The following is a 27,079-nucleotide window of genomic DNA, read 5'->3' as shown; positions in this document are numbered from 1 at the left end:
ATGGAGAACACTGATCTGCTTCTGTGTACCTGAATGACATGTCTGCGCTTTAAATACGCTGCCAGTGTCGCTCAGGTTGTGCCCATCTGCTGCCCCCATTGCTAAAAAACCCAAAGCCGAACTCAGAAAGGCCCAAATAAAGCAAACATAAGCAATGACTTCTGAATGAGGAGAGTTTAGATAAAGTAGGACTTTTCACCCTGAAAAAGCAGTGATTTAGATTAAAAAGATAGAGTTACAGAATTGTGAGTGGCATGAAAAGACTGAGCACGGAGTGATTATTCAGTTTCTCATAACACAAGCCTGGGAACATCAAATAAAATTATCAGGTGGCAGATTTAAAACAAATAAGAGGAAGTACTTTTCCACACAGCATATAATTAAACTGGAATTCATTGCCACAGGAAGTTGCAGATGCTAGAAAGTTTTAAAAATTATTTAGAGAAATTCTTGAAAGTTCTATAATACATTAAGAGCTATTAAATACCAAGTTCCAGCCATGACTTAGGAAGTCCCCAAGCTGCAGTTTACAAGGAACTTGGAGAATATTCTGAGAAAAGTACCGGGTTTGTTCTTACGTCTTCCTGCAAACACTGCTGGCACTATAAGAGGCAGGTGTGGGGTTGGATGATGTTCTGGCATCTCGGCAGAGATCGCCTCTTAGAACAAAAATGTTCATTTTTCCTGTTAACGCCTCTGCTTAACTGCCAGTGAAAGTGCAGCTGGCTGATTTGGGCCATGAAGGCTCTTGCCGTGCTATTGCCACGTTGTGTTGAAAACATGGCGAGAAGAGGTTTTACCAAACAAAAAGGTGGGCGGCAATGATTCTCAACTTGTTTGGTGAGGAGTGTGGATTGCTCGCTGTTTTTAAACCTGGGTACTTCATCTGAATAATGGGTGCTCCAGGGCAGGGTTGGCCTGGCAAGGGGCAGGTACTGGGCACCCGAGCTGTCCTCAGCCAGGCACCCATCTCTGGGAGGGGAAGGGTCACTTTGGGTGAATCATTTTGCATTCCAGCGAGAGGATACTCTGCCAGAAGTTAATAGCAAATGCCTTGTAATTAATTTGCCTGACTTTCTTCCCAAACAGTTCTCAGGATTCCCTCATTCTTTTCATGCCATCTTGTGCAATCTGGGATTTTCAGAGGCACACACACAGCCTCACAGCTTAATTTCATGAAATAGCTTTGCTGGCACAGGGAGAGGGGAAAAACACTGTGGCCTGCAGACCTTTGCTTCTGCTTTAGGCTTTGGAGCAGTGTGCTGCAAAGACCACTGAAACTAATCAGATGTTTTTCTATTAAATTCAATGGCTTCTGGGTCAGAAACCAGCTCACTGAAGTCTGAGCGCTGGGCGCTGGGCACTGCTGATTTCCGATATAACTATGGTATAACTGCAGCTCCCTTTGTGAGAGTTACATTCACCTGTGCAGGGTTATTAGAGGGAACAGCTTTTGAGTGAAAACAAGGCCAGAGGGTGGTTTATATTTGAACTCCAATGTATTTAAAACTCCCTTTTGTAAAGATAAGGCATATCAGTGACATACTTTGTGCAGGTAATGCAGTCGTGGCTCAAAAGTGACATAAATCCATACACTTCACATGCAACTCAGCTGGACGTGTCTGACACATTGTGTAAGTGATGGGGACAGGGAGGAACATCTCATCCCGTGGCCAGAGAAAAGCCGCTGAGCTAGGGTACACCCCAGTGTGTGCTTGAGCACCCCGGTGCCACGTCGTGCCATGGCCTGTCTCCTGCTCCAAGCCCCCTGAGCACCCCATCTCCCAGCCTCCGCTGGGCTCACATACCCCTGTGCCGTGCATCTGCCAGGGCAGTATGGAGTGACATTGGCTATTAGCTCCCAACCTCAATTAAATGAGAAGGAAACGCATGGGGAGCAGGGAACGGGCAGGTACATGGTCACGTCCATGCTGCTGCACCTCTACTATGCCCCACACCAGTGAATAGAAAGAAAAGAATTCTTTGCAATTAACAGGGTCCAATTTAAAGGTACTTGCACATTTACTGTTCCCATGGAGCAATGGGAAGACAGCCCTCTCTAAATTAAAGCCCTTGTACAGAGTTGTTGGCACCCAGTCAGACCTTCTGATATTTTCGTTTAATCACATATAGTGAATGTATGGTATGCGTGGGGTGGGTGTGGGTACATACGCAGGGTGTGTTTGTGTACGTGTCTACGTCTCGTGCATAGTTTAATGTTTCTAATATATGCAAATAAATTAGGTCTGTGATTATTATGATCTTAACATTCCCCTATTAAGAATGTGCACAAAAAAAGGAAAGTACCGGTTTTGACAGTCTAGACCCTACATTTTTAGCATGATATCTCTGCATTATTTGGGAGCAGTAACAAAGGTCTCTGATGTACCAATACCCAGTGGCCGTGAGGACATCAACAGCAATAACAAGGACTTTATTAAAAGAGGGCAGAGGCCATGGAACCGTACAGGGGAAGAACGCAAAGGGCCTGTGAAGATTTATTTTAATTGAACTGCTATAATGGAAAGGTTATTGTTTTAAATGGTGGGAAAAGTGTCCCAACTTTTAATCATGTTAAAATAGCAGGATCTTTATTTGTTTCATCTAACAGAAAAGCCATCTGCTCTTCACTGCCAAAGAAAGCATAGTGAATCCTATTATGGGGCTGGGGACAGCAAGAGAGATGGGTAAAATGAAATACACTGGTGGAATACAACTTTATTCAGCCACTGACTAGTCATTTCAGCTTTTTTTTTCATTCTTAGCTCTTTGGAAGAGATTAGGAGAAAGAGGTATGCTTGTCTGGCTGTTTGTGCATGTGTTAACAGTAAAAAAATGTTTTTTTCTGAATTGCTTTGACATCTCATCTTGTTTAATGATTTAAACTATCATAAATACAAGTACAACAATGCAGGAGAATTAACTTCATGTTTTGGATGAAATGGTATGGCCCAGCTGTCTCTGAAGACATTTTGGATGCCAGATTCACTCAGTGTTGAATGGCGGCTTTTAATGGCAAAATGACTTTTGCTGTTTTCAGATTTAAGTGCAGTGCAGGAGAATGGGAGAAACTGATGCAGAAACCTGCATCTCTCACAAGTAGTCATGTAGCAGATGTGGAAACCTCTGCCAGATTGCATCATCCGACAAAGGATTAAATAGAGGCCCCCCCATCAAAGTAAATTATCTGTTATTTTTAAGACTGTCTCCTAATGATGACACATGGGTGCTTTATGATTCAACAGTTTCCAAATGATCACATAGCCTTTGAAAGGGGATAAGCATCAATGATTTATGGGGTACCGTATTGCATTCTGTGATGTATGCAAGGAAGAAGAGAGAGCCAACACTATTGAAAGTGCTGTTCACAAAGTCAGCAACAAAACTGTTAGAGCTGAACACGCACAATTTGGGTCATTTTGTTTTTCAGCTAAGGAAAGGTGCCACCTGTTTTGCGAATCAAAAGAAACAGGAGATGTGGTGTATATGAAAAGGATGGTACATGATGGGACCCGCTGCTCCTACAAAGATGCTTACAGCATCTGTGTGCGGGGAGACTGCTTGGTAAGCTTTTGATGGCTTGTTTCAGGCTTAGTATTGTGAAAACAATTAAAATGGTAGCTTGAGTGTTTCTCTCCAAGAATGACTATTTAAGTAAGTATGATAACGCTTTGGGCAATAAGGAGATTTCATTAGGATTATTGTCACAATATTATGTGTGATATTCACAGTTGCCATCACATTGCATGTGACTCAATTCCAACCGCACCTACCTACACAAGTAATATTTAACGCAGCATTTTAAGATGACTATTACAATTAGCTTTCAACGAAAGTTTTTCCTGCTGAGGTTTAGTGGGGGTAGAATGTACAATGAAATAGGAACATGCAGCAGCTTTCAAGGAAAGTGGTGTTAAGATATGGCTGATGTTCATTCTCTCTGTATTTGATCTATTGCTATTTTTAAAAAATCAATGACAGTTCCTCTAAGTTGGGATCTGCCGCAGGTCATCTTTCAACGGAATTAGAGGTTCTGACTTTGCAAAGCAGTGGTAGAGGTGCTTATCCTCACATAGATGCCTTGATTCTCCTGGAATTTAAGCATCTGCTTTAAGATAAGCTGAGGCTTAAGAGCTTTTCCTTAATCGTGCTGCTTTCCTTCAGTAAGAAGACCACTGTGAAGCATAATATAAAAATATAATCACCTGATTGACAGCTATTATAGGAACTGGAAGTATTAAAATCTGTTTAGATGCTGATCTTCCAGGAAAATACTACAGTTTATACTACTTTGCTGAAGCAGAAGTCTGGATTTTGATATCTGAAGTGAAGGCTTACTTAATTGAAGCGTGGATAAATAAGAATGACTGTTTTTCTCTTTTGTGCACAGAAAGTTGGGTGTGACAGGGTCATAGGTTCCACGAAGCAGGAAGATAAGTGTGGTGTTTGTGGAGGAGATAATTCCCACTGCAAAGTGGTGAAAGGAACATTTTCAAGAGTACCAAAGAAACAAGGTCAGTGTGTTCAGTGTGTTTTGTCCTGGGGAATTCAGGGTATTTTTGTTTGATCTCTTCTGTTTCATGGAAAGTACCAGAGCAATCACAAATCATTTACAGCATCACTAGTTCTAGTAAACTCTCTGGACTTTACTTTGAGATGTGTCTAGAATTTGAAAATAAGACTTTTGTCCAGTGGCAAGTTAAGTCGACTGACAACAGGGCCTGTGCATGCATAGAGGAGGACTTCAGTGCTCCGTGTTGGAGAGCTATGGATTTATTTGTGCTGCTGATGTCACTCAGCTGCTCTGTCCGAGTCACTGGAGTGCTGCAATAATATGTCGTCATCACTCACTGTCAGACAGGAGCTTGCATGATCTCTCTTTGTGGGTGCATATGGCAGTCAAAGCCCATTTTAGTCTGAAGCAAAGTCTGTTGATGATACTTAAGGCATTTTTCTTCTGACCCAAAGCCCTTTGTCACTGTTTTGTTCCACCACCTGGCACAGAAATAGGGATGGGAATAATGCTGGATTAGGTTCAGCTTGCTGTAATACACCCTGCTTTTAGAAAATAAGTTTTATTTAAAAACCTAAGACAGATTCTTCCTCTTTGTAGCATACTAACCAGTTACTATCTTTTCAAATACTACAATAAAGGGCACATTAAGATGTTTGAAATTCCTGTTGGTGCGAGACATTTACTTATACAGGAAACAGATGCCACCAGTCATAATCTCGGTAAGTATGTAACAAGTAGGAAAATTTTCAGTCAGAATATTTTTTTCTGCTGTTTATTTTTGTCTCTGGAGCCTGACAATGTGTTTATGCATTTGTTTACCCATTATCCTCCCACACCACATACCTCCTTTAAGTATGTTAAATTAGGAAACATATTTGGCAATTTGATTTCCCTGTGCTGTATTCCCTGGTGTCCTAGCCATTGCATTGGCATGTGCATGTGTAAAAGCTGCTGGAAGAGGAGCGGAATTACATTATGGGGTGCAATGCATTATCTTTGTGTGCATCTCTTGTAACGTGCTTCCCATCTTCAGTCATTTCCCAGATACATCCAAATCCGTTTCAGATTCTGCCCCATTGCTAACAGTATTGACGCAAGGCTGCCCGATCAATCCCGCAGCTTAGAAAGTAATTGAAATCCGCTCCTCGCGGTGCCCTGTAATCAATGCGAAGCAGTGTCTAGTAGGCTGTTATTAATTGGAAGTAGATTCGCAGCGAACGGCCTGGTAATTGTATCGTGAGTCATCCCAACTTCTCACCAGTGAATGCTTCCCTTGCTGCTTAGTGCAGCCTGGCCCCGTGGATCAGGAGAGCAATCACTTGCCGATTCAGACAAAGTTCTTCTTTCGGTGTGGGGTAAGCGATACACAGGGGACACAAACAGCTTGCTATCTGTCGAAGCCAGTGCTGAGGGAGCAGGATGCTCAAGTAGCTGCTAGAGAGAGACAGGAGTTAAAATCTGGTGTTAAATAACAAACAGTCTCTGCTGCTTCTAACGAGGAGAACAAATTTTCCATCTCAGGAGAAAACCAAGAGTCCTAATACAAAGGTGGCTGAAGTCTCTCCAGGTGAAGGATGGGGCAGTGATGACAGCTGAACCAGAGGAACTGGGCACTGTGTGCAATGGCAGGCGCCTGCAAAGCAACAGGAGCTTAAGCAGGGCTGTGTCGGTGTCAGGTCTGGATCTGAGCAAGAGAATTAATACAGTTTCTAGCATCTCTCTCTCACTGTGGGGACCCGCTGGGGGTTAGCCCAGTAGCTTTTCTCTCATGGAGCAGTAACAGCCCCCTGAGGTGCCTTACAACATGTGAAAGAGCTGAGTAGCCATGGGACCCCCACCGGCTCTCAAATTGGCTCGGATTTGGCCAGTGGATTCAGAAGTTGTTAGTCAGGAGCAGGCAGACGGACGCACGCGGTGCAGTCGCGCTGGCCTCATTTCTCTGGCAAGGCAGGCTATGAAAATAAAAAAAAAAGGATGATTGATGTTTCTGGAGCTGCGCAGGAAAGCATTGGCAATTCAGTGAAACACCTGAAAAAGTCTTTCCAAACCTGTGAGGGAACAGAGGGAAAATGCACGCTGGCCTTTTTTGCTTCTTCCACTGGGACAAGAGCAGAACAAAACTCGAGATGAGAAGCAAACCTCTCCTATTCACTTTTCTTGTGTTGTTCCTAGCAATTAAAAATCGTGAAACGGGGAAGTTCATTCTGAGCGAAGACAACTATGTGCCAGACTCTAAAGTATTTATTGACATGGGTGTGGAGTGGGAATATCGGAATGACGATGATAGAGAAACTGTGCAGACCATGGGGCCACTGCGTAATGGAATAGTTATTCTGGTAAGTCAAATGAAAACCATCTTCCACGGAACACAATGTCAGGGTTACAGAGCCATAATGTGCTATAATGTATTTTAGATTCCTCTTGTGAGTTACAAGAAGACATCTGCTTCAATTATAAGACAATAGAAGATATATTTTAATTCCTTTCTCCTAATTCATTGCTCTGTACAAGAGTTGTTATAACTCAGGGTTATGTGTTGAGCAACCAGCTCTCCTGATTATTTCCCATGGATGGCCTAGAATATGGCCACTGTGTAAAGACTCCCCAGCTTGCTTATCATATCTGACGTGAGCATTAGTTAAAAGGTCAAAATGGTTTTTATCAGATAGATCTAATAGCTCCTCCTCCCAGGCATGTTTTGAAAATGTATCCTGCAAAGGCAGATGCAGGATTCTTGTGCTTCCAGGCTCACTTTTTCAGGGCACAGCCAGTTCTGCAGTTCCCAAACCCACCCGACTATATTCTTTTTTCATTGCAAACCAGCAAACAATAGACTACAATGAGTAGGGGTAGGTTGAGTCAGAATCCCTCTGAAAGCAGCCGTAATGTGTTGATCTACACCAGCTGAATGTCAAAGGAGGAATAAATATTAAGTTTTCAAAGGACCAATATTTTGCACTTCATTCACATTGAATTCCATTTTCTTGCATTTGTCTTAGTGCAGTGTGGTAGCAAAAAGTCTTTCTAAGTAGTTTATATTTCTGTCAGGATGAAGTAAGAAGCTTCACAGAATTCCCAGGATTATCGTAAGAATATTTGTATTTTATCAGAAATAGAAGCAATTTTCTTCACTGCTTTCAGTTTTCTGTGCATTTGAATTTTCCTTGTCTTTTAGTGGAACTATCCATTATCATTTTAGTACAACATTTCCTTCCTTTGTGATGGGATGTGGAAAAAATTTAGTATCGTGAAGTCAGTCCAATGCTGGCAAGAAAAATCAGTCTAAATCAACAACAGTCTTTCTTAATATGCAGTTTAGAAACTCTGTGTCATAAGGATAGAGATACTTTTTCATCAGGGAAAAAAAAAGTGTTGAGTGCAGCTAAAAGGTTTAAATCTCTCCGGGAATGTTTTTATATCTGAGCCATGATGATTGCTATTTCACGTCATCTCACATAGCTTCTGATATCAGTCTTTCATATCTTTTTTCCCTACATCTGTTCTGCTTACTAGGTGATTCCTCATGGTGGTGCCAAGATATCTTTGACTTACAAGTACATGATCCATGAAGATTCCTTGAATGTAGATAACAATAATGTTTTGGAAGAGGACTCGGTGTCATATGAATGGGCTTTGAAGAAATGGTCCCAGTGTTCAAAACCTTGTGGAGGAGGTAAAAACAAAACCCCAGAGCATTCAAAATTGATTAAGACAAAACTGAAAGAATGAACACCACATGTGGAATTCATTGCCACAAGACATTAGGGAGACCAAGAGTATGGAAGGGTTTTATTTAAGTTAAGAAATAGATAAATAAATAGTGAATGGAGTTAAAAATCTGACTTAAATGGTTTTGGGGGCAGATCTGGGGTGGCTCATTTCTGATTTCTATTTATGAAACTGAAAAATTGTACAAATGTGCAAGATTTGGATGAGGGTCTCCAAGCTGCGGGGATGCCAAATCTCAAGGTGCCACAGGGCAGCCCTTAGTAAATCTGCATCCTGTGGACCTTGCAATGTAAGACCCCCGCTTTTGAGGCCAGATGTATACCCTGATGCTGTTCACCAGGCTGATGGTCAGGTTGCAGCACTGTGGCTGTGCAGGTTAGCAGAACGTTCTTGAAATGCTAGATGGTTTTCTCATTATAGCCTGTAGTGAAAAGTAAAGGGGATGAGCGATTCTGGGTGCTAAATCTACATGAATACATGTTTATTCGGTGCAATTTACAGTTCCTTTTGTAGTCTGTTCACCTGTAGTTCCAACTGCAGCCTTTGACAGTGTATGTGCAGTTTGTTTGAAACCTGAGTCCTGTGTAAGCTCTGCCGGTACTGAAAATAAGAGCAGTGTCTTTCTTCAGGCTACCAATTCACAAAATACGGCTGCCGGAGGAAGACAGACCACAAGATGGTTCATCGGAGTTACTGCGAGCTGATTCAAAAGCCCAAGCCCATTCGCAGGGTGTGCAATCTCCAGGAGTGCTCCCAGCCCATGTAAGCATCACTGCCCACCGGCACTGCTCGGCGGCAGCTGCGATAGGCGTTGTGCCCAGCTAGCACTTGTCACTGAAAGAAGGTGACTTAAGCTTGATCTCTGCTTTTCCGACTTGATACATGGCTGCTTGAGCTTGGGGGCTCTTAAGTACCTCTGTGCATCATTGCAGAGATCCAGGACTGTGAGGATGTGGTGCTATATTCTGCTTGTAGACATACGATTTCTGGGACTGCTGGTTCCTATTACTTTTGAAATAATTTGGATTAGAAAAGAAGTGCTGTCTTGATCCAGACATTTGTGTTCAGGCCATCTTGAGGTAATAAAAAATAGACATAAATTCAATTTATACCAGTTGATTTTACACAGTGTGAATTAACCATGTAAGAACAAATTTACAGAGTGCTACATAAGAAAACCAGTGTCACACAGCCTCTCAAATCCAAATCTTCCTAAAGTTCACAGCGTATTTTTTGACATTTAAACACAGGGAAAAATACTTGACCTGTTAGATTTCTCTGGCTGCCCTTGTATGGCATGGTATGCCTGTTGGACCTTCATTTTTGCTATACTTAGTCAAGTGTTAGAAATGTTTTAATTCACATTTTACAGGTGCTTTTTTTGACTGGTAGCAGGTTACTCCTGCCACATGTAGGACTCGTACATTCCTCATGTTGCTACTGCAACAAGAAAGGAGTATGTTGATCCCAGCTTTTATCTCTGGGGACCAAGTCTAGATTCCAGGAAGCACAGCAAATAAGTAGAACATACCACACAGTATTTCCTAACTTCCTTTCAAAAAAGAATTGAAAGAGAGAAAAGTCAAGAAACCGTGCTCCATAAACTCAGCATGGGTCAGGGTTTAACATTTATTTATTGGAAAACTGAAGTAATGACCTAAGTGTATCTCAGGCACTCTGGAAAGGACTGTATTCTTCTTTCAGCTGCAAATATAATTGGACCCAGGTACCACAAAAACTCAATAGGATCCTAAATTGTACTTGGATTCCTGAATGTTTCAGTCACCTCTGTTTCCATAGAGTGGCGTCGGAGCATTTTGCACTTGTACATAGGAGAGGCAATTATTTAAGAGATTTTATGAAGCTCTGTGACACCCACTACACTAATATGCTGCTTCTTCACTGCTGGGAAAAAGTCATCTTTGTCTCAGAAATCACCTTAGGATTCATGGCTGTGTGCTCCACAGCGCTCGCCTTCCTCCACAGCTGTGTAATTTCAATAGGCTACAAAGAGAAGTTGGGTGAAATTACCACTTTACTTTTTAACTCGAGTGTTTTCTTGACTATTTCTAAACCCAGGATTTTATGAGTACTTTAGGACAATTGCTTCAAACTCAGGATATTTCTTCAGACTATATATATTTTTTGGTTAAGTTTATCCCATGAATACTGTTTACATTGAAAAATATTTCCTTCTTGCAGATCTCTGCATTCTGTAAATATTTATAGACTGCTGTATTATCTTCACTTACTTGATTATAACAGAGCTTTCAGTAGTTTACATAAATTTTCTCTGGTCCTGTCTCTCCTTGTTGCTCTTCTCTAAGTTCCTTACAATTTGTAGCTGTAATTCTAGAGCCAGTTTGGCTGATCAGCGAAGTTTTCAACTACGCCACATTACAAACCATAGGTTTCATTTTTCAGTGGCCAAACTGATTTGCGCATTGTGAACTCAGACTGTCTGATTTTCAGTGGAGTGTTGCCTTCCCCAAAACCAAACATTTATGATGCTGAGGACCCCAATTTGCCCAAGCTCAGCACACATGGCACTGAAGGTGTAGGTGGGTTTGCTGGTGCTTCAGCAGATGGTGTCTAGCACGGCCAGGGATGTGATCCATGGAGTATCCAGATATGAGCTGCATTTCTAGCCCAGATGTTTTGGATTCACTCCTGTGGGAACCAGCTGTGGGGACGGCTGGTGCATGCTACATAATGAGACAAGGCACAGCTCATGCACCAAGACCTGGGAAGCTCAGCAGCACCCTTGGGTGGCTGCCTTTGACATAAAAACAACCATATTTTTATGTGCAGTCTTGGAAAGGCCAGCTTAAAATCAAAGCAAATGAAGCAAAGTAAGAATAATGCTTATCTCAGAGATAATGAGAAAGAGTAATTTTAAAGATCTGGGTCTTATTACTGATTTTTCAGGGGCATGGTCAAATTACCCTTGCCGTAGCTGCTTGTGGTTTTTCATATCTTCTTTTTCTGTATCAGAACTAGTGTTAACATCCTGTTAAACCTGTGTTTAAGAGTTACAGTTCAACAGACAGTTTGAACTCACCTAATTTAGGAGAGAGACAATTTTACTCAACTTACTCTCTTTTCACTAACTCAGATGGGTTACAGGAGAATGGGAGCCTTGCAGCAAAAGTTGTGGGAAAACAGGATATCAAGTACGATCTGTCCGATGTATCCAACCCCTACACGATAATACAAATCGGTCTGTTCATACCAAGTACTGCAACAACGACCGTCCAGAAGGCAGGAGGCCTTGCAACCGGGAGCTTTGTCCAGCACAGTGGAGAATAGGACCCTGGTCACAGGTCAGTCTCTTTCTGGAGGTCTCAAGCAACTAATTTCTTATAATGCAGGGGAGAAAAAATCTTGGCATTTGTTCCATGGTGTCTATTCAAATGCACTGACACAATAAACTAATACCTACACAGAGGGTGTATTGCTTCCACTGCTACTAATGCCACAGAAAGTGAGTTAGGTGGAGAGGTGATGGTAGTGAAACAGCCAGTAAAGCCATCCTGCAGTGATGCTGGATGATCCAGACCCCATGAGCCACCCATATAAGATGGCAGCATCAGGAAAGCTGACTTCTACCTGCTCTATATTCTGCTCACAGTCATTTACCTCTTGACTTAAGCTGAGAGAAGGGCAATTAGTTCTTTTATCACTGCTTTATTCTCTTTCAAGTAAAGAAGACTAAAGTTGTCAGACACTGTGAAGGAAGTTAGGTACCAACACTCATGGAGATTCAAAGGTGCAAGCATCTTCGATGTAAAGGCCTTCAGCAGATTTAGCTACTCAGTCTCGTAAGGTTCTGTCACCAAGCTAAAGGACAGAGTTTTTCACCTAGTTTCCTAAGGAGACTCAGTGCACCTATTCATGGAGCAACTTCCATTCTACCTTTTCTGTTTGCCATTGCTATGGGCAAAACAGGATTCGGTGACTCCCATAAGAAGTGTCAAGAGCTCAGACCGTGAGCTCTTTCTTGGAGTGTTTCACAGTTGCTGGTATACCACAAAAAGCAGTGGTTCTCCCTCTTGCTTAGTTACTGTAGGTACTGCGGTGGTTCAAATAATGTACTCTGTCGGCTCAAATCAAGGGCAGTGGTTTAAAATTTAAAAACTAATCCATTGTTTCCAAAGGGTGACTTGGCGTCTAACTGGTGCATCTCCTTTCAGTGCTCTGTCAGCTGTGGCAACGGCACACAGGATCGCCCGGTCCTGTGCCGGACCAGGGACAATGCTATCGGCCTTTGTAAAGAAAATAAACCAGAGACTGTAAGGATTTGCAGACTACCTCCATGTCCAAGTAAGTGCTTGTCTTCTCTAGCATATATTACTTGCTGAAAAAATTATATTGATTGCATTTATTTGAAAAGCCTTCATCAAATTTATACTTGTGTGCTATGTCTGCCTGGGGTGGCAGTTCTCCGCAGTCCTGGTTTTGAGCAGACTTTCCAAATGCAGAGCTATTATGTGGCCGATGGCCTTCTTGGGCACATGGTTATTCTCTTCTCACAGTGGGGACCACCACTTGCCCCAGTACAGCATAAGAGGCTGGGACAGACCTCAGCACGGTGGTGATGGCTGGATCCGGCCAGCAGACAGCAGCTGCCCTGGGTGAGAAGCACTGCCTGAGTCCGGCTCTGCGCCCCTGAGACGTGCTGGGCTTGGCAGGGGGCTGCTGGGTTGTGGCTAATCAAGGGCATCATGTACAAAGATGCCTCTTTGCTTTCCCCATCTCCAGCGACAGTTCCAGGCTTCTTTTCCGTTCTGTCAAGCACAAGTTATATTCAGGGGTTATCTAACTCAATTTTATTAAGCTATAATGAATTTGTTCCTACTTAATCCAGGACACTAATGCCTTTATCCTTGTTAGCTTTTCAGCTGTTTGCAAATGATATTTGTGAGATCATTTTACATATTCCTATTATTAAGTAATTCATATTTTTCTTTTATTCCTGATGTATTTCTCAGGGTAGCTTTTGATTCCTAATTAATTAGAACCAAGCTGTCAATTATGGTCTCCAATACAAAGATTTTAAAGAGGCAGTATAACTAAACTAGACTGGATGAATCCTAGGACATACTTATTGCTGCTGTGAGAAGTACTGCTAGAGAACTGGCCTTCAGGCTGTCTTCAGTGTTGGTTGTCAAGTGCTGGGCACAAGTTGTAGCAAAGTGGCAAAGCAGCACCCTCTGCCCAAAACTAGACAGCCTGGTCATAATCTTTCCCCAGGCTCCTTCACCATCGGAGCCCGCTCACTCTCTTAGCTTACCCACTTCTGACAGGTCAACTATTTAATGCTAACGTATGTTGTGTTACATCTTTTTTCTCCTCTATTCAAGGAAACGTTTCTGATCCTTCAAAGAAAACCTACATGATACAATGGCTGTCAAGACCTGATCCAGACTACCCCATCCAGAAAATATCTTCAAGTAAAAGACCCATTTATAACTCTGCCTTTGCCCTTAAATGCATGCCACATCGAATGTGGACTTTGCCTTTTGCTCTCTTCTTCTCTCTATGCGGAAAGTTCCCTTGACTTTGCCAAGTTTAAATCTTGGGCTGAATCTTTTTTTCACACCAGGCACTTGGTGCTCGGTGTCTTTCTTCTCTGGAGCTTGCGTAGCACTGGTGGTGGAGGTCTTGAAGTGTTGGATGTGTGAAGTTGGATCTCCACAGTATGTTGCAGTCCTCTGAAAGGGAGCTGGGATCGGTTTGCTTGTTGCTTGGTGATGGTGAAAAAAGGCTCTTACTGGTTCACGATGTTCAGTTTGATAGCAAAACTGAGAACTTATTGTGAATGTGATCACATCACAATAATGACACCTTGTAGTGCTGAAGTTCTCCTTTATCTAAAAACCCTAAATCTCATTACTCTCTAGTTTCAGTTCGCTGACAGGGTAGTCTGATGAGTGAAAGAATTTTTTCATTCCATTTTCCTTTGCGGTGCCATTGCTTTACTCACCCTTGCTGCTCATTTTTTATTCCTGACCCTCACATTCATGTTTGTAACCCGTGGAGGGCTCACTGGGAAGCAGAAGCTCAGTTTCTGTCGGTATTTTCAATGCTGCTATGACGCCGTCTGCTCTTGCCAAACTCCTGGTGGTGGTTTGAAATATTTTTCCTTGAGAAAAGCTGCATTCATTTTTCCCGTCGCACAATTTTTGCCAGTTTTGCGTACTTTCACTTTAGAAACAAAACCGAAGCAGAACAGGCATGGTCCATGTTGAAGGTTGCGTGGTGGTGTTTTTCTTAACCTGGCGGAGGCAATATGATGTTTTCATCGACTACGATGTCTCCAGCTGCTCAGCACGGAGCTGTTTATAGTCATTACATCTTTGGTCTTTTTTCACCATGTGCATGTCTGACTTGACTGGTACGGTTGTATGTGTGCGTGTGTGTGTATGCTCTATAGATGTGTCAACTGGCAAACATAACAGTGTGAACTACTACAGAATTACCTCAATTTTTATTGCTTTTTTTGCTTAGAAGAAGAATTTTAGAAAAATGCCTTAATGTTGAAATGTAAATGGCATTAATTTACCAGATCCAGCTTTAAATATAAACAGTACACTGGTACCTTGAGTTAATCTTCATATGGAGTGTTTTTACTTGAATGATAACTATTAGAAGGCAGTAAATTTAATCCGAGGTTAATTTGCACAGTGCATATCCATATCTTCATCAAGACAGGATTGTGACCTGACTTACTGAAATTTAACTGGCATTCTTGCTTCACCTTCCGTGTTTGTGTGGAAGATTTGGAATTCACAAGTCATAAACCTGTTTGTGACAGTCAGTACCAATAGTAGAAGCGTATCAACTTTAAAACCGCAGTCTTGGAGCAAATTACTACCTTATTGCATTGATCATATTCTTTGGAAAAGTGGTATTTTTGAATCTTTGGGTCGTCAACAGTGTAGCACTTCAAACTTGTCATTATCATGTGATCACATATTTAAATTTTGCTGTTAAGATGATAATTTCCTGAAACATGTTAACAATTTACATGACAAGGTGAAAAAGCAAAGACACGTATCTGGCACTGAATACTGTTATGTAAAATAATTGGTGTTTAACTGTATAAATATATTCATGACTGTTACCTTTAAATAGACAATGTTTAGTGATGTTTCAAGAGATGGGTGGCTATAGAGAATGGTGCAATAAGGTATCTGGGCATTGTGCACTATGTCTATATGCACTTTGGTTTATCAGGGATATTTTATTAGTGTTTTGTATGTATTTAACATAATATTAAAGATGTGCCAATTCAGTTTGCTTTTCAATATTTTTTTATGAGACTAATGTGTACCAAAGTGACTGTGAAACTGATTTATTTTTTTCTTACTGATGTTTTGAAGATATACTTCCAGTCTGTCATGCATACTGCAAGTAAAAATAAATAAAAGTTCAGCAAATCTGGATATTTTGGTTTGGATAGAGGATAAAAATTTCATTCTGACATTCATAAGTTACAGAGTTTATTTATATAACTTATCAGATGTCACGAAATATACTACATAATGCGTTTTTATTTTCAGGTATTTTTAAGCTTGACATTACATATTTTTGATAGGAAAAAAAGGCATTTTTCTAAAGGTGCTTTTAGTGATTCTTACAAAGCCAAGAACCAGATCTGCCTTGTTGAAACTACATTTAAATGTTCTATATCTGTTGGCTTTTATTTTGCAAGCCATTTGGAGAAGCTTGCATTAAGGTCATGCAACACAAGGCAAAATGTTCAAAGGGGACTCTATGTGGTATGTAAAAATACATATAAAGCTGTATGGGCACATGCAGTCCTTTGTATAGAGTTATGCATGCAGATATGAACAGTTCCAGCTCTTAAAGACTGGTTTGAAAATGTCTCCAAAACCAAGGTACTATTCTTAGGTTCCTAAGGAAGGAGTTGTTCTTTATTTCCAGCAGTATCTCAGTTTAGCATTTGAAAAATATGAAAATGAATTGACACATTTGAAAATAGGAACAAGAATTTTGCTCTTCTGCAACAAATGCAACAGTCGGGGCATAAATACAACGCAAGGAAGGTGTTTCCACTTCCTCAGCCAGTACTAGCATTTTAAAGCAGCAGCAAAAGTTATTAGTTTATTTTAGACTGATATGTTTGCCAATTAAACACCTATAATGCCCTATTTTGTTAACTGAGGATGAGTGAAGAGGCGACACCTACACTTTCTGAGTTCACTTGGTATCTCTGAATCTGCTCTGGTTCTCTACTTTGCTGTAAGGTTGCTGACAGAGTAAGTCAGTGTTCATAGCAGGATGGTGAAATATGAGCTCCAGTAACACGCTGACTTGAGCACGCTGTCTGCTATCGGGTACGCTCTAAATAAAGGCGAGTAATTGGCGTTACTCATCCTTTACTGTAAGAGTAGGTGGAAATGTAGTAAGAGCAGGGAGAGAGGCAGAAGTGATTTCATCTCTGTCTCAGCACTCTGGTCACGGAAAATGTTTTGTTACCGATTATGCCAAGTAATGGTCAGTCTGCCTTTCTCCTCAGCCCTCGCCTTTCCTACAAGCCCTCTGACTCCTCTTTCTTTCAGCATGGGCTGCGTGTTGGGATTTTTCCTGGTAGTTCCTGGCTCCATCACTTCAGCCTGGAGGCACAGGAGCTGTAGAGCGTGTATGTAGGACAGAGGACAGGTAGCTTTCTCTCCAAGGAGCCTGCTAACTCCTCACCATCCATCTGCTGCCAATTCATACGATACTCTACCTCCTCTGAGCAGAAATCACAAGGGCCTTAGTAATCTCTGAGTAGCCTTCTGTTTATGTTTCTCAGACAGTAATACCATTTGACTAGTTCACCTTTAATGCCTTAGCCTACATTTTTGCACCTGTATTTCAGCAAGATCAGGATCTGCTGTAACACCTTCGTTATAGTGCAGATTGTCACAACAGCTATCATCGGCAGCTTGAAACCTATCAATTATCGTTCTTTCTCTTTTATTGCAGTTTTCCAGTCAGTGACACAAAAATCAGGACTTGTTACTGAGACTCCCAGTCATTAATGGACTGGCTTGACTCCATCACACTGGAGTTTGTCGTTCTGAAAATATCAGCTCCCTTCTAGGAGGAGGAGAAAAGCCTTATGCTAAATGCACCACTTCTCTCTCAAGCAAGGGACATGCTCAGGCAATGCTGGTGTTTTCAGACTAGAGCTACCTGGCAAAAATACCATTCCAACGGGTGGACTCAGATTAATTCTGAGAGTTACACGGTACACATCAAAATAAGAGCTGACTTTCTTGAGACAGTCCAGATAAATATAAATTACCCCTGACTGTGGTTAGTCACTGTTAGATTGCAGAAAAGCATTAAAAGGAGTGAAGAGAGGAGAAAGAGATTTCTCAGTATAAACCTTGATGACTTTCTGGGGGTTTAATGTAGCTTTAGCAACAACACAGTACTATCAGTGTGGTTTGAACTCTAAGCCAAGGCAGGAATGCAATTCAATGTGGCCGCATGGTCCTCAGGGTAGCACTTCCAGAATGTGAAGCCAAAAATTAGAGTGTTATGGTCTATAGTGTGGATGGGGCTGGTACAAACGGTTCAGATCAGCCTTTGCATCCCTTGAAGTGAGTTGAATTTTAGGTTTAATATTAAGCCTGCTTCTGCTTATAGAAGGCTCATTTGCCAGTTTTCCATCCCACTTGAAATACCAAACCCTCTGCCCACTGCCAAAGCTTCAGCTGTGTTTCTTTTTCTGATTAATGTGAAGATGCTCTTTATTTATCTGTTCCCTTTTTCTCTTTCAGAAGATCATTGTCAAGGAGACAAGTCAATGTTTTGTCGCATGGAAGTTCTCTCTCGTTACTGCTCGATTCCCGGTTACAATAAGCTGTGTTGCAAGTCCTGTAATATGTACAGCAACATAACAGAGGACGACAATGTAACTGATTCTAACGTAAATAAGAATAATGTCATTGAGGAGGAGCTCCTGACAACCCTCAGCCCTCCCGTAGGAGCGTCCACCACACAGTCTGCCACCAGCCCTCCTCTTGTTTCCAAAACACGTGCACCTCCTTCCAATGCAACTGAGGAGCACCCAGAAATCAATGCAGTGGATGTTCCCTATAAAATTGATGGGTTGGATAATGAAGTATCACAGCACAACATCATTACACGGAGGAGGATACCTTATGAAAGGACAAGGAATCAAAGAATTCAGGAGCTGATTGCTGAGAAAAGGAAAAAAGAGACTCTTAGGAAAATAAACTAAAATGGAAATATGGCACAAACAACATTTTTCTCTTATAGAGATGTTACCAACATCATAGTATTGCCCATATCGTAGAGACTAAAAATGGGGAAAAATCAAAGTGGTGCTATGGCAGAGATGCCAAATTCTAAAGCCTACTATAAATGGAAATGACAGATTGTTTCATAAGTGCTAATCTGAACACTTTGACGGCTAGGTTTACAGGGTACGGTAGAGTATTAGTGCAATATCATTACAGCGTTTCACTGAATCCAAACAAACCGTAATACCTAGGCCAGGTTAGCAGGTTTCTTGTTTATGGGCTCTTTTAAGTCTTCTATGCCTGTGTAAAACTGCTTGGGAATAGTAATGGGAGTTACACTTAGGATGGAGGAAAACAGTCACAAGACATAACAAATCCCTTTAACACTGACAAGCAGGTGGTCAGGAATCCTGTGATGCTTCTGTGCATTGCATAAACCCGGGCACTAACTCAGCCCCCGGTTCAGGAAGGTACTTAGGGACATGCCAGGCTAAGCTCAGCTGACTTTGGTAGAGCTGCTCCTGTGGTTACAGCTAGGCATGTGCTTACATAGCTTTCTTAACCGGGACTGCGTAAGAAAATATATAGAAAATTCTGTAGCCATGTATTTATGTGTAAATTAAAAACTGGCAAACAGTAGCTAACATATTTCCATAAGTGATTTCAAAGGATTCTCCTAAATTTTTGAATACGTGCAAGACATTTAGTAGGGTAGATCCGGCCAACTTGGACTGACAACATCCTAGTCTTTCTGTTTACAATTATCCATGTTTTTGATAGTCTTAAAGTTCCTATAATGCAACAGCCTCAGTGATCTTTTTTTTGGTTGGTGCTTTTTTTTATTGGTCTGATTTTTTTTCTACCCACATACTGTTTAACTTAAAGAGGACTGGATTCTTGTTGCCTTTTCTTTGGTGCTTTGTTAAGAAAACATTTTTTTTTCTCCCACAGGATGAGGTTATTTTGGAGGAAATAATTTTGTATTATCTTCCTTTCCTTAGGACAGCTTTATTGGTGCAAAGTGAACAAGTGAATTGTTTGCTGTGCCCTTATATATACACGTACATACACACACACGTGTACTCACAGTACCAGGTCTGCTAGAAACTTTAAGATGTGTAACCTGACAACCCTTTGAGTACTTCTTTTCCCCTCAGGGTCATCATGGTTTTCATAGGTCATTTTGAATTCCTGGTTGGAGAGCAGAAGATGAATTCAGCTTGGCTCTTAACACCACAGAGACAGGGAGTGTGCACTGGTTCCTGCTGCGGGTGGCATCTGAGCAGTTTTTCTCCTGTCTCCTGGCTTGGACTCTTCCATTTGTTTCCTCTTTGCTGGTAAACCCCCTGCAGAGCCCAGGACTTCCCTGAAATCCTCCTTTTACCACTAGGTAGGTCTGATGGCTCCTAGCTCAGATTTTCCAGTCTGAGAGTAAGATCTCATCGTCCAGCCTGAACTGGTCTTAGTTTGAAGCAGTGCCAGTAATAAGCCTGTATATACAGTCACATAGTTATTGGAAATGTGTTGAGTTTCCAGCAATGTGTAAGCTCTTCTGTGGCCCAGCTGCTGGCAGAGAGCTTCAGAAGCACTGCAAGGTGAACAACATGTGGCTTCCTGCAACCCTGCCTTCTGCCCCCGACCACCACGGCTGGACGAGCTGCCCAGTCTCCTCTTCAAAACAAGCCAGTCCTCCTGGAAAGGATGCGAGAGCCTGCAGGAACACCAGTCTTTGCAGCACCGAGATGTTGAACTGTTCTGGCCTGAACTGTGTCCAGAAAACTGTGAAGGACAGGACCTGGTTTAAGAAAAATACTTCATGGAGATACTAGCGAAGGCACAGAAGGAATGTTTTCAGCTGATGGCATCAAGCGTCCCTTCTTAAAGAGGACCGGGGCGATACACTTGGGTGAGTGTTTAGGAGCAGCTCAGTACAGGGATGGGAGTTACACTGAAGACCCTGAAGACCAGGAAGCAGAACGGGCCTGGTAAAAGTCCAGAGCACTAGGAAACATCTGGGCCAAGCAGACGTGGCTGCAGATGTGAAAGCAGCAGCCAGCGCAAGCAACAAAATAATCTGTTCTGGTTTTGAAAAGTAAAGCTAAAGCTCCACAGTTTGGCAGCATTGAGCAGCGGTTGGCTGGGGCAGTGGCAGGAGTCTCACCTCAGACTTAAACTCGTGAGACACTAGGCATTTTCCTGCAGTTGAAGGTTGCTTATCTTTAGTTGCCTGCGTGGTAGCCTTCGCTCGTCCCAGCCCTGCTCCATGGCCTGCCTGCCATTACAGAGCAACGATGCACGGACAAGCCCGGCGCTGGCCCCAGGAGCCTTGTGCCAAGGGATTTGTGGTTGCCTACAGACAGGACAAGTTTTAGTAACAGCGTAGGGTCAGGTCACATCTGTGCAAAACAGAGCAATGTAGTAATGGGCACTGAAAGGAAAAAAAATCCACCATGCTATTTATAAAGCAAGGAAGTCGTGTCTACAACATCATTCCAGCTGCTGTGGCATGTGAGAGACAAGCTGTAGCTGGGCTCCCAGCCTGTAGACATAGTGAGTATTTCTTGCCTTCCACATTTCCTTTACACAGATGTGGTTAGTGTAAAACTCATCTTTTCCCCTTCAAGTTACTATCCTGCTTTTAGCTCTGTGGACAGTAAAAATAAACCACAACCCCCAGCTTTTTCATAGCCTAGAAGCACATCCAAGCATATGATAAACTTGGGAAAAACCCTCACAAACCCAAGGGTAGAGATGGGTTGGGGCTTGAAGTTACGCAGGTGGGGAGGCAGAAATTTGCTACCTGGATGGTACCAGCCTTGCTCTCTGAGACTTTGTGGAGACCCATTTCTCTGACCCCCAGAAGCCTGAGATAACCTATCTAATAGCTTCTGTTCTTCCTTAGCTTCTGGAATAGGCTTAGTCAACCAGATAATGTGAAGAAATGCCACAGGAGGAGGTGCCCACAGCTCAAATGCTGTCTTACAAATAGCATCTTCTGTCCAAAGGACTTCTAAGTTGTGTCCCAATAGCAAGTGGGGCAGGAATTCATTTGGTGCAACTTCAAGTGACCTTTCTGCAAACGGCACGAGGAAAGGCCCGTTCCTGTGGGGTGACCCAACATTTATAATGGACTAGGCGGTTCTGTGCTGAGCGTTTCCAGCTGTGTCTTCCAGCAGCCAGCACTGCTGTAGGCTGGGCAAGGTCAATTCGCGGGGGTTCGCTCGCTCACACGCAGCGTGGACACCCTGGCTGAACTTGCAAGGCTGTTTTGAAGTTCAGAAACTTGACCTCTTTGTTCTTTCTCTAGAGTGAGTCAGTTCGCAATCAAACAAACCAAAAGCACTCTTCCAGATAAGGTGGAAACTTCTGCTGCATCTTGGAGCGTGAGCAGCCTCCCAGAAGGCTGGTATGGTGCTACGCTAGGTCTGGTGTTCATTAGGGACCAGATGCAATGCCTGGTGGCATCTGCATTTAGGAAGGGCTTGCTCCCTTCTCAGTCTCACCTTTTTGGGGACTTAATTTGATTTATTTCTCGCTGGCATTAATTCAACTGAATATTTCTCTAGTGGTTATTTGGGGAACACTGAAATGATATTTGAAGGAGCAGCTTCAGTCTAGATTGCTCAAGACAGTGAGACGCTGATGGACACAGCCTGGTCCATCTCCTTATGGAGCAGAGCCACCAGCTGCCTTCTCTTTACAGTCTTGCTGTATGAGAGAAAAAAAAAGTCTCTTCAGACCGGGGAAAATGGCTTCTTTTCAAGCTGGCATGAATTCTTCAGAAGGTGGTTTTTTTCAGCAGTTCCCATTAAGGTCGTTTCCTAAGAATATGTACCTCACTTCTACTGGAAAACACAGAGCAGAGCTCTATTGATAAAGAAAAAAGCAGCCCAAGGCAATAGGTGGGGTTTTGCTCTCAGCTGATCTTTGTTCCATGTCATGCAGTGGAAATTTTGGTCATTTTTTGGCTGGTTGAACTTTTGACAACTGTTTCCTCTTTTCTACAATGGTGTAATTGGGCAAGAGCATCGCCGTAGTGTGTCTTCTGTAACCATTTTGCTGTTGCCCAGGTATTGCATTTTGAGATGTAATGAGCAGAGTGGTATTTTAATGTAACCTAATCCCCAGAAACTAAAGCAGATTTATAAGAAAATATATTCCTGCAGAGACCATCTCAGAGATCAGAGAGCTAAAGCAATGTGCTCCCATTAATCAATGCATTTTATGGTTTAACCATGCAAGTACACAGCTTTCTAAATTGTCATTTTTCTGTTGGTCTAAACTTAAAATCCAAGTGACAGCCCCTCATGAAAACAAAAAGATCCCAAACCAATTCTGGTTCCTTTGGCTCCAATCTACTGCCATTTTTTTCACCAACATTCCTTTAAAAATTTCTGTAATGTATTATGAATGCATCACTTTTTATATTCATATATCCATTCAGTATTTAGAGTCTCACAACATCTCCATAGAATGCTTTCAGATATTTTGAGAATTCTAGAAATGGTGCTTTACCAGTACTCAAAGGGTTTTATGTTTTATTTTATTACGTAATGCATTTAATGTCTTATTTACTCACCTACAATGCACAGTATTAGCTATGTTCATCTGAATATCTATATGCAACTTCCATTCACTTACATATGCCTTAACAGAAATTGCAATAAATAGCCATTTCTTGTATATTAAAAATGTATATACAAATTAGAATCTTTAATTTTATAATTTATTAAATCCAAATGTCTGTGTTCTTTTGCAAAGTGTTTGACTTTTCCCTGTGCTTTTTTCACTGAAGTAACGCTATGCAGAGGTGCTGGGGGAGGAAAAACCAGCATCTTCAGACTCAAAACCAATTCAACTTCTAAAACTTTATCTTAATGAAGTGGGATTGGGAGACACTTGCTGCCGAAGTCCTACATCCTTGTTACAACATCCGTTATCCAAGGCCAAATACCATGAAGTCACTGACCAAAACCTCAGTTGATAACTGCACAGAAATTAATCAAACTCACTCAAACCTGCTTGAGGCTCCCAGCCTTTACATTCAGCTGAAATCCATCCTGGTCCATGTATCATCACCTCCTTAAAAGGCTCGGTTATTTGGGCTTCTATTCAGGACTGATGAGCAAATTTCACTTTGCATGTCCTAGTGATAAAATAATTGCTCCTTTCCATGAAATTCTTTGCATACTTTTTTCTGCCATATCCTGCATGCTCATAGCCAGGTTCCCTTTAAAGCATAATTGAATCTCTCCCATCTAATTGAAGTTTGTTGCTTGAGGATTTGAAAGATCCCTGCTTACTTTGATTATTCAGTTAGCACCATCAGTGCATTCAAGTCCAACATGTTCTTTAATCAGGTAATGAACTACCTCAGCATTTTCAATATGGAAAAGACATTTACTTACTTAAATGCCCTGATAAAACAGCAGACCAGCCAAAACCTGGGTTTCATTTACTGTGACAATTCATATAGTATCTAATTTACAGCTGTGACAAGGGTTATATTTAAATGGCTTTTGCTTTCCCAACCCAAAGATTTTGAGATTTTTACAGTGGCCATGGGGCAGGGTCTCACGTCCGACATGAGAAACACCTGTGGTGGGGTCAAACACGTCCAACGCCCCTCCCTCCCCCCGCAGTCTTCCTCTCTCTCTCTGAAATTCCTGAAGATGACAATTACAGGAGGCCATCTCTTCCTCTCCTGGCTTACATCAGCTTTTTAGCCCCTTTGCATCTGTTCTTCAGACTTGGGCGATAACCGGTGCCCATGTGGGAGCCCGGACAGACGTACGCACACGTACACACGGCCCCGCGGGGGCGGCTCTGGCCCCTTCAGGTCTCAAAGCTCCTGAACATCATTTCCTTGGCCTGGGGGTGATGCCAAATGCAAAGGGAAGCGGCAGAATTTTAAAAATCTACCTCATCTCTAAGGAGAAGTACTGTGATCGTCCCCTGGACCCTGCTGGGGGACTGTCACTGTTTCGGAAAGCCCATGACAGCTTAACACCTCTTTCTCCAAGCGTATTTGAAGGTACCTGCCGTGGGGCTGGATGAGCCTGGGAAGCTGTGCTTTGGGAACAGCCCCATGAGTGTTTGTTCCAGGAGCCTCATCCAGTTGAAGGCATTATGCTCATGTCCCCAAAATCGAGCGGCCCAGCTCGGGTCTCATTGCAGATAACGACGTCCTTCTAGGAAGCCTGGTGTTGCAGGGAGGGCAGGATCATAGCGGGTTAAACAGCACTGAGTACATCACTGGCTGGGATTCATTTACCCACCTCAATGCAGTGTGTGCATTAAAGCAGCAGCTCTCTGGCAGTGGAAGGAAAGGAAAAGTTATCCCAGAAGAGAGAAGCTGCAAGGAGAATGTTCTAGCTCGTTCACATCGATGATGTCCGTACAGTATCCTAGTCCCATAGCATCCACAAACACCAAATACCGGTGTTTTGCCTGTTCCTGAACACAAAGCTGTGCCTGGCTCCCTGCATCCCCACAAAAGCAAACTCACCAGGTGTGATAGATTGGCAGCAAGCCATAAGCTAAATGCCAAAACCATGCATTGCACTGCAAAATGGGTCTCAGCATTTGCAACATCTGTCTTCTGTGCCTGAGGACCTCATCCTGAAGAGATGCTGAGAGGAGACCCCACCGTCTTCATGGGAACCACCGCTCTGGCCTTGGAAGAAATAAAATTGGCTCCTGCATTGCTGAGACTGTGAGGGGGCTGGTGCTGGGCATTATCAGGGGGATCAGCTTTTTGACACACAGCATGAGTTAATTAAACCTTTGTGCATACACTCTCCTTCCTCATGTGCAAGGGGATCCCTTGCTCGTGCACAGGCAGTCACAGGCACTGCAGGATTACCCGCAGGGCAGCTGGTTCAACAAAGATGGGAGGAATGGGCTAGGGATGGAGTTTCCCAGCAGAGATCCTCCCAAATCCACTTACAATCCCACTAACACCAGTGAGAAGTAGCATGGGCAGAGCAAGGAGCCTGTGCTGGTAAACCAGAGCCTCCCTGGGCAAATATTCATGTCTTGGGAGAAGGACTTGGAGCTTGGTGGTGCAGCAGGTTGGCTCTGCTGAGCGCACTCTGAAAAAAAAAAAAAAAAAAAAAAGGCAAAGCAGTTCAAGGAGCAATTCCAAGCCAGGGAAGTGGTTATTCAGGTTATTCTCAATGACACCAGGCAGAACATAGCTCCTCCAAAGCGCCGTGCAAATCTGAGTGTCCCTTCACACAGTGGGACGGGGGGGTACGGGGTGATTTCCAGCCGCCCACCCAGGGGCTGCTGGCTCAACGCTTGGCTTTGCTCCCAGGGGTCAAAAAATGGTGCAGAGCCCTTGTGGGGACTGAATACCTGCAAACCCTGCTGGAGCTGCTGGGGGGGGGGGGGTGCATGCATCGCTCTCCTGTGCTCTCTCACCCGCCATCCCTCCCCACCACCCTTCCACGATCCCTCCCTCATTAGCAGCTTTCCAAAGCTGAGCAGGGACCGAAGCGAAGGATCCACAGAACCACATCGAGTGCAAGCGCACTTCTAAAAACTCATTACAGCGAGAAGCAGAGCAGGGTGACATATGTGGGAGAAACCTCATCCTAGTTAATCGGCTGGGTTTTACGCTTCATCAGCAGTGTTCCCACCAGCCTTAGGCGATGAAATTGCACTTTGCATCCGTGCTACCCCGAGCAGCATTTGGGTTCCCGGCAGGCTGGCGATGGAGGACCCGCTCGGGCTGCTTCACCTCTCCAGATGCAGAATTACTACTTGAGTTACCACTAGATGGTGGCACGGTACAAGAAGTACGATTATGAAACAGCCACTGGACTTTGATACCAGGGTAAAAAAACCCTCAGTCTGGTGAGAAGGGCTCTCTGCATCCCAGGGTTGCAGGAAGGACCAGATAAAGTAAAACCCGCTCGGCTCGGTCCCCACCGCAGCATGGATGTATGCGAAGATGCTGTTGTACTGCTGTCCATGCCTTACCAGCAGCTGGGGGCTGAAGAACAAACATGAAACCTGCAGGAGAGAAACACAGAGAGCAGCAGCAGTGGCGAAATAGAGCCATGATCACCCCCACCACCCAAACCACAGAAAATAGTTCACGAATTAAGTTATTTTCTGGGAGTGCTGTTTCTTAGGGCATGTAAACACAGCCCAGCTCCAGCTGATAACAAAGTTTAGAGGATAGTAACATTGCAGGGTTTTCCACTGATGGTTATCATTAACTGGTCTTGCAAATTTTTTAATCAGGCAAAGCTGTTTCATTAAAGAAATGCAACAGCTGTGGGAAGACAAACCTGTCTCAGGTGAGCCCGCAGCTTGGATTAGCAGCCAAATACTGGGCAGTTTGTAACAAATCATTTATTGAGCAAAATGGGTCCGTTTTCTGTTTGCAAGTGACTGGGATGTTCTTGCTGTTTGTGATTGAAGAATGTCTTCTGTAACAGAAGTCGTTTATGGCAGGTTTACTCAGATTGTTTGGGTCCTTTGTGACCTGGGGGGGGGAAGAGTCTGTAGGACTGACGAGACAGCTTCCAAAATAAAA

At 42.9% G+C, this 27,079-nt stretch overlaps 1 protein-coding gene across 1 annotated transcript in view; it reads left to right on the top strand.

Moving 5' to 3' along the window:
• Window positions 1-23,235, top strand: part of ADAMTS2 (ADAM metallopeptidase with thrombospondin type 1 motif 2) — a 190,743-nt gene extending 167,508 nt beyond the window's left edge. Inside the window, exons 13-22 of the mRNA XM_052816407.1 lie at window positions 3,431-3,564; window positions 4,391-4,514; window positions 5,155-5,235; window positions 6,689-6,852; window positions 8,030-8,189; window positions 8,875-9,007; window positions 11,361-11,568; window positions 12,439-12,568; window positions 13,609-13,698; window positions 18,046-23,235. Coding sequence (XP_052672367.1) covers window positions 3,431-3,564; window positions 4,391-4,514; window positions 5,155-5,235; window positions 6,689-6,852; window positions 8,030-8,189; window positions 8,875-9,007; window positions 11,361-11,568; window positions 12,439-12,568; window positions 13,609-13,698; window positions 18,046-18,509 — 1,688 coding nt within the window. The 3' untranslated portion in view covers window positions 18,510-23,235. The remainder of the gene's footprint in view (window positions 1-3,430; window positions 3,565-4,390; window positions 4,515-5,154; window positions 5,236-6,688; window positions 6,853-8,029; window positions 8,190-8,874; window positions 9,008-11,360; window positions 11,569-12,438; window positions 12,569-13,608; window positions 13,699-18,045) is intronic.
• Window positions 23,236-27,079: the final 3,844 nt, after the last annotated feature.

This window comes from Harpia harpyja, chromosome 20 (genome assembly GCF_026419915.1).
Source record: "Harpia harpyja isolate bHarHar1 chromosome 20, bHarHar1 primary haplotype, whole genome shotgun sequence".
NCBI classification, from domain to species: Eukaryota; Metazoa; Chordata; class Aves; order Accipitriformes; family Accipitridae; genus Harpia; species Harpia harpyja.
The sequence above is the reverse complement of the archived record's forward strand: the minus strand, read 5'-3'. Positions and strand labels throughout refer to the sequence as shown.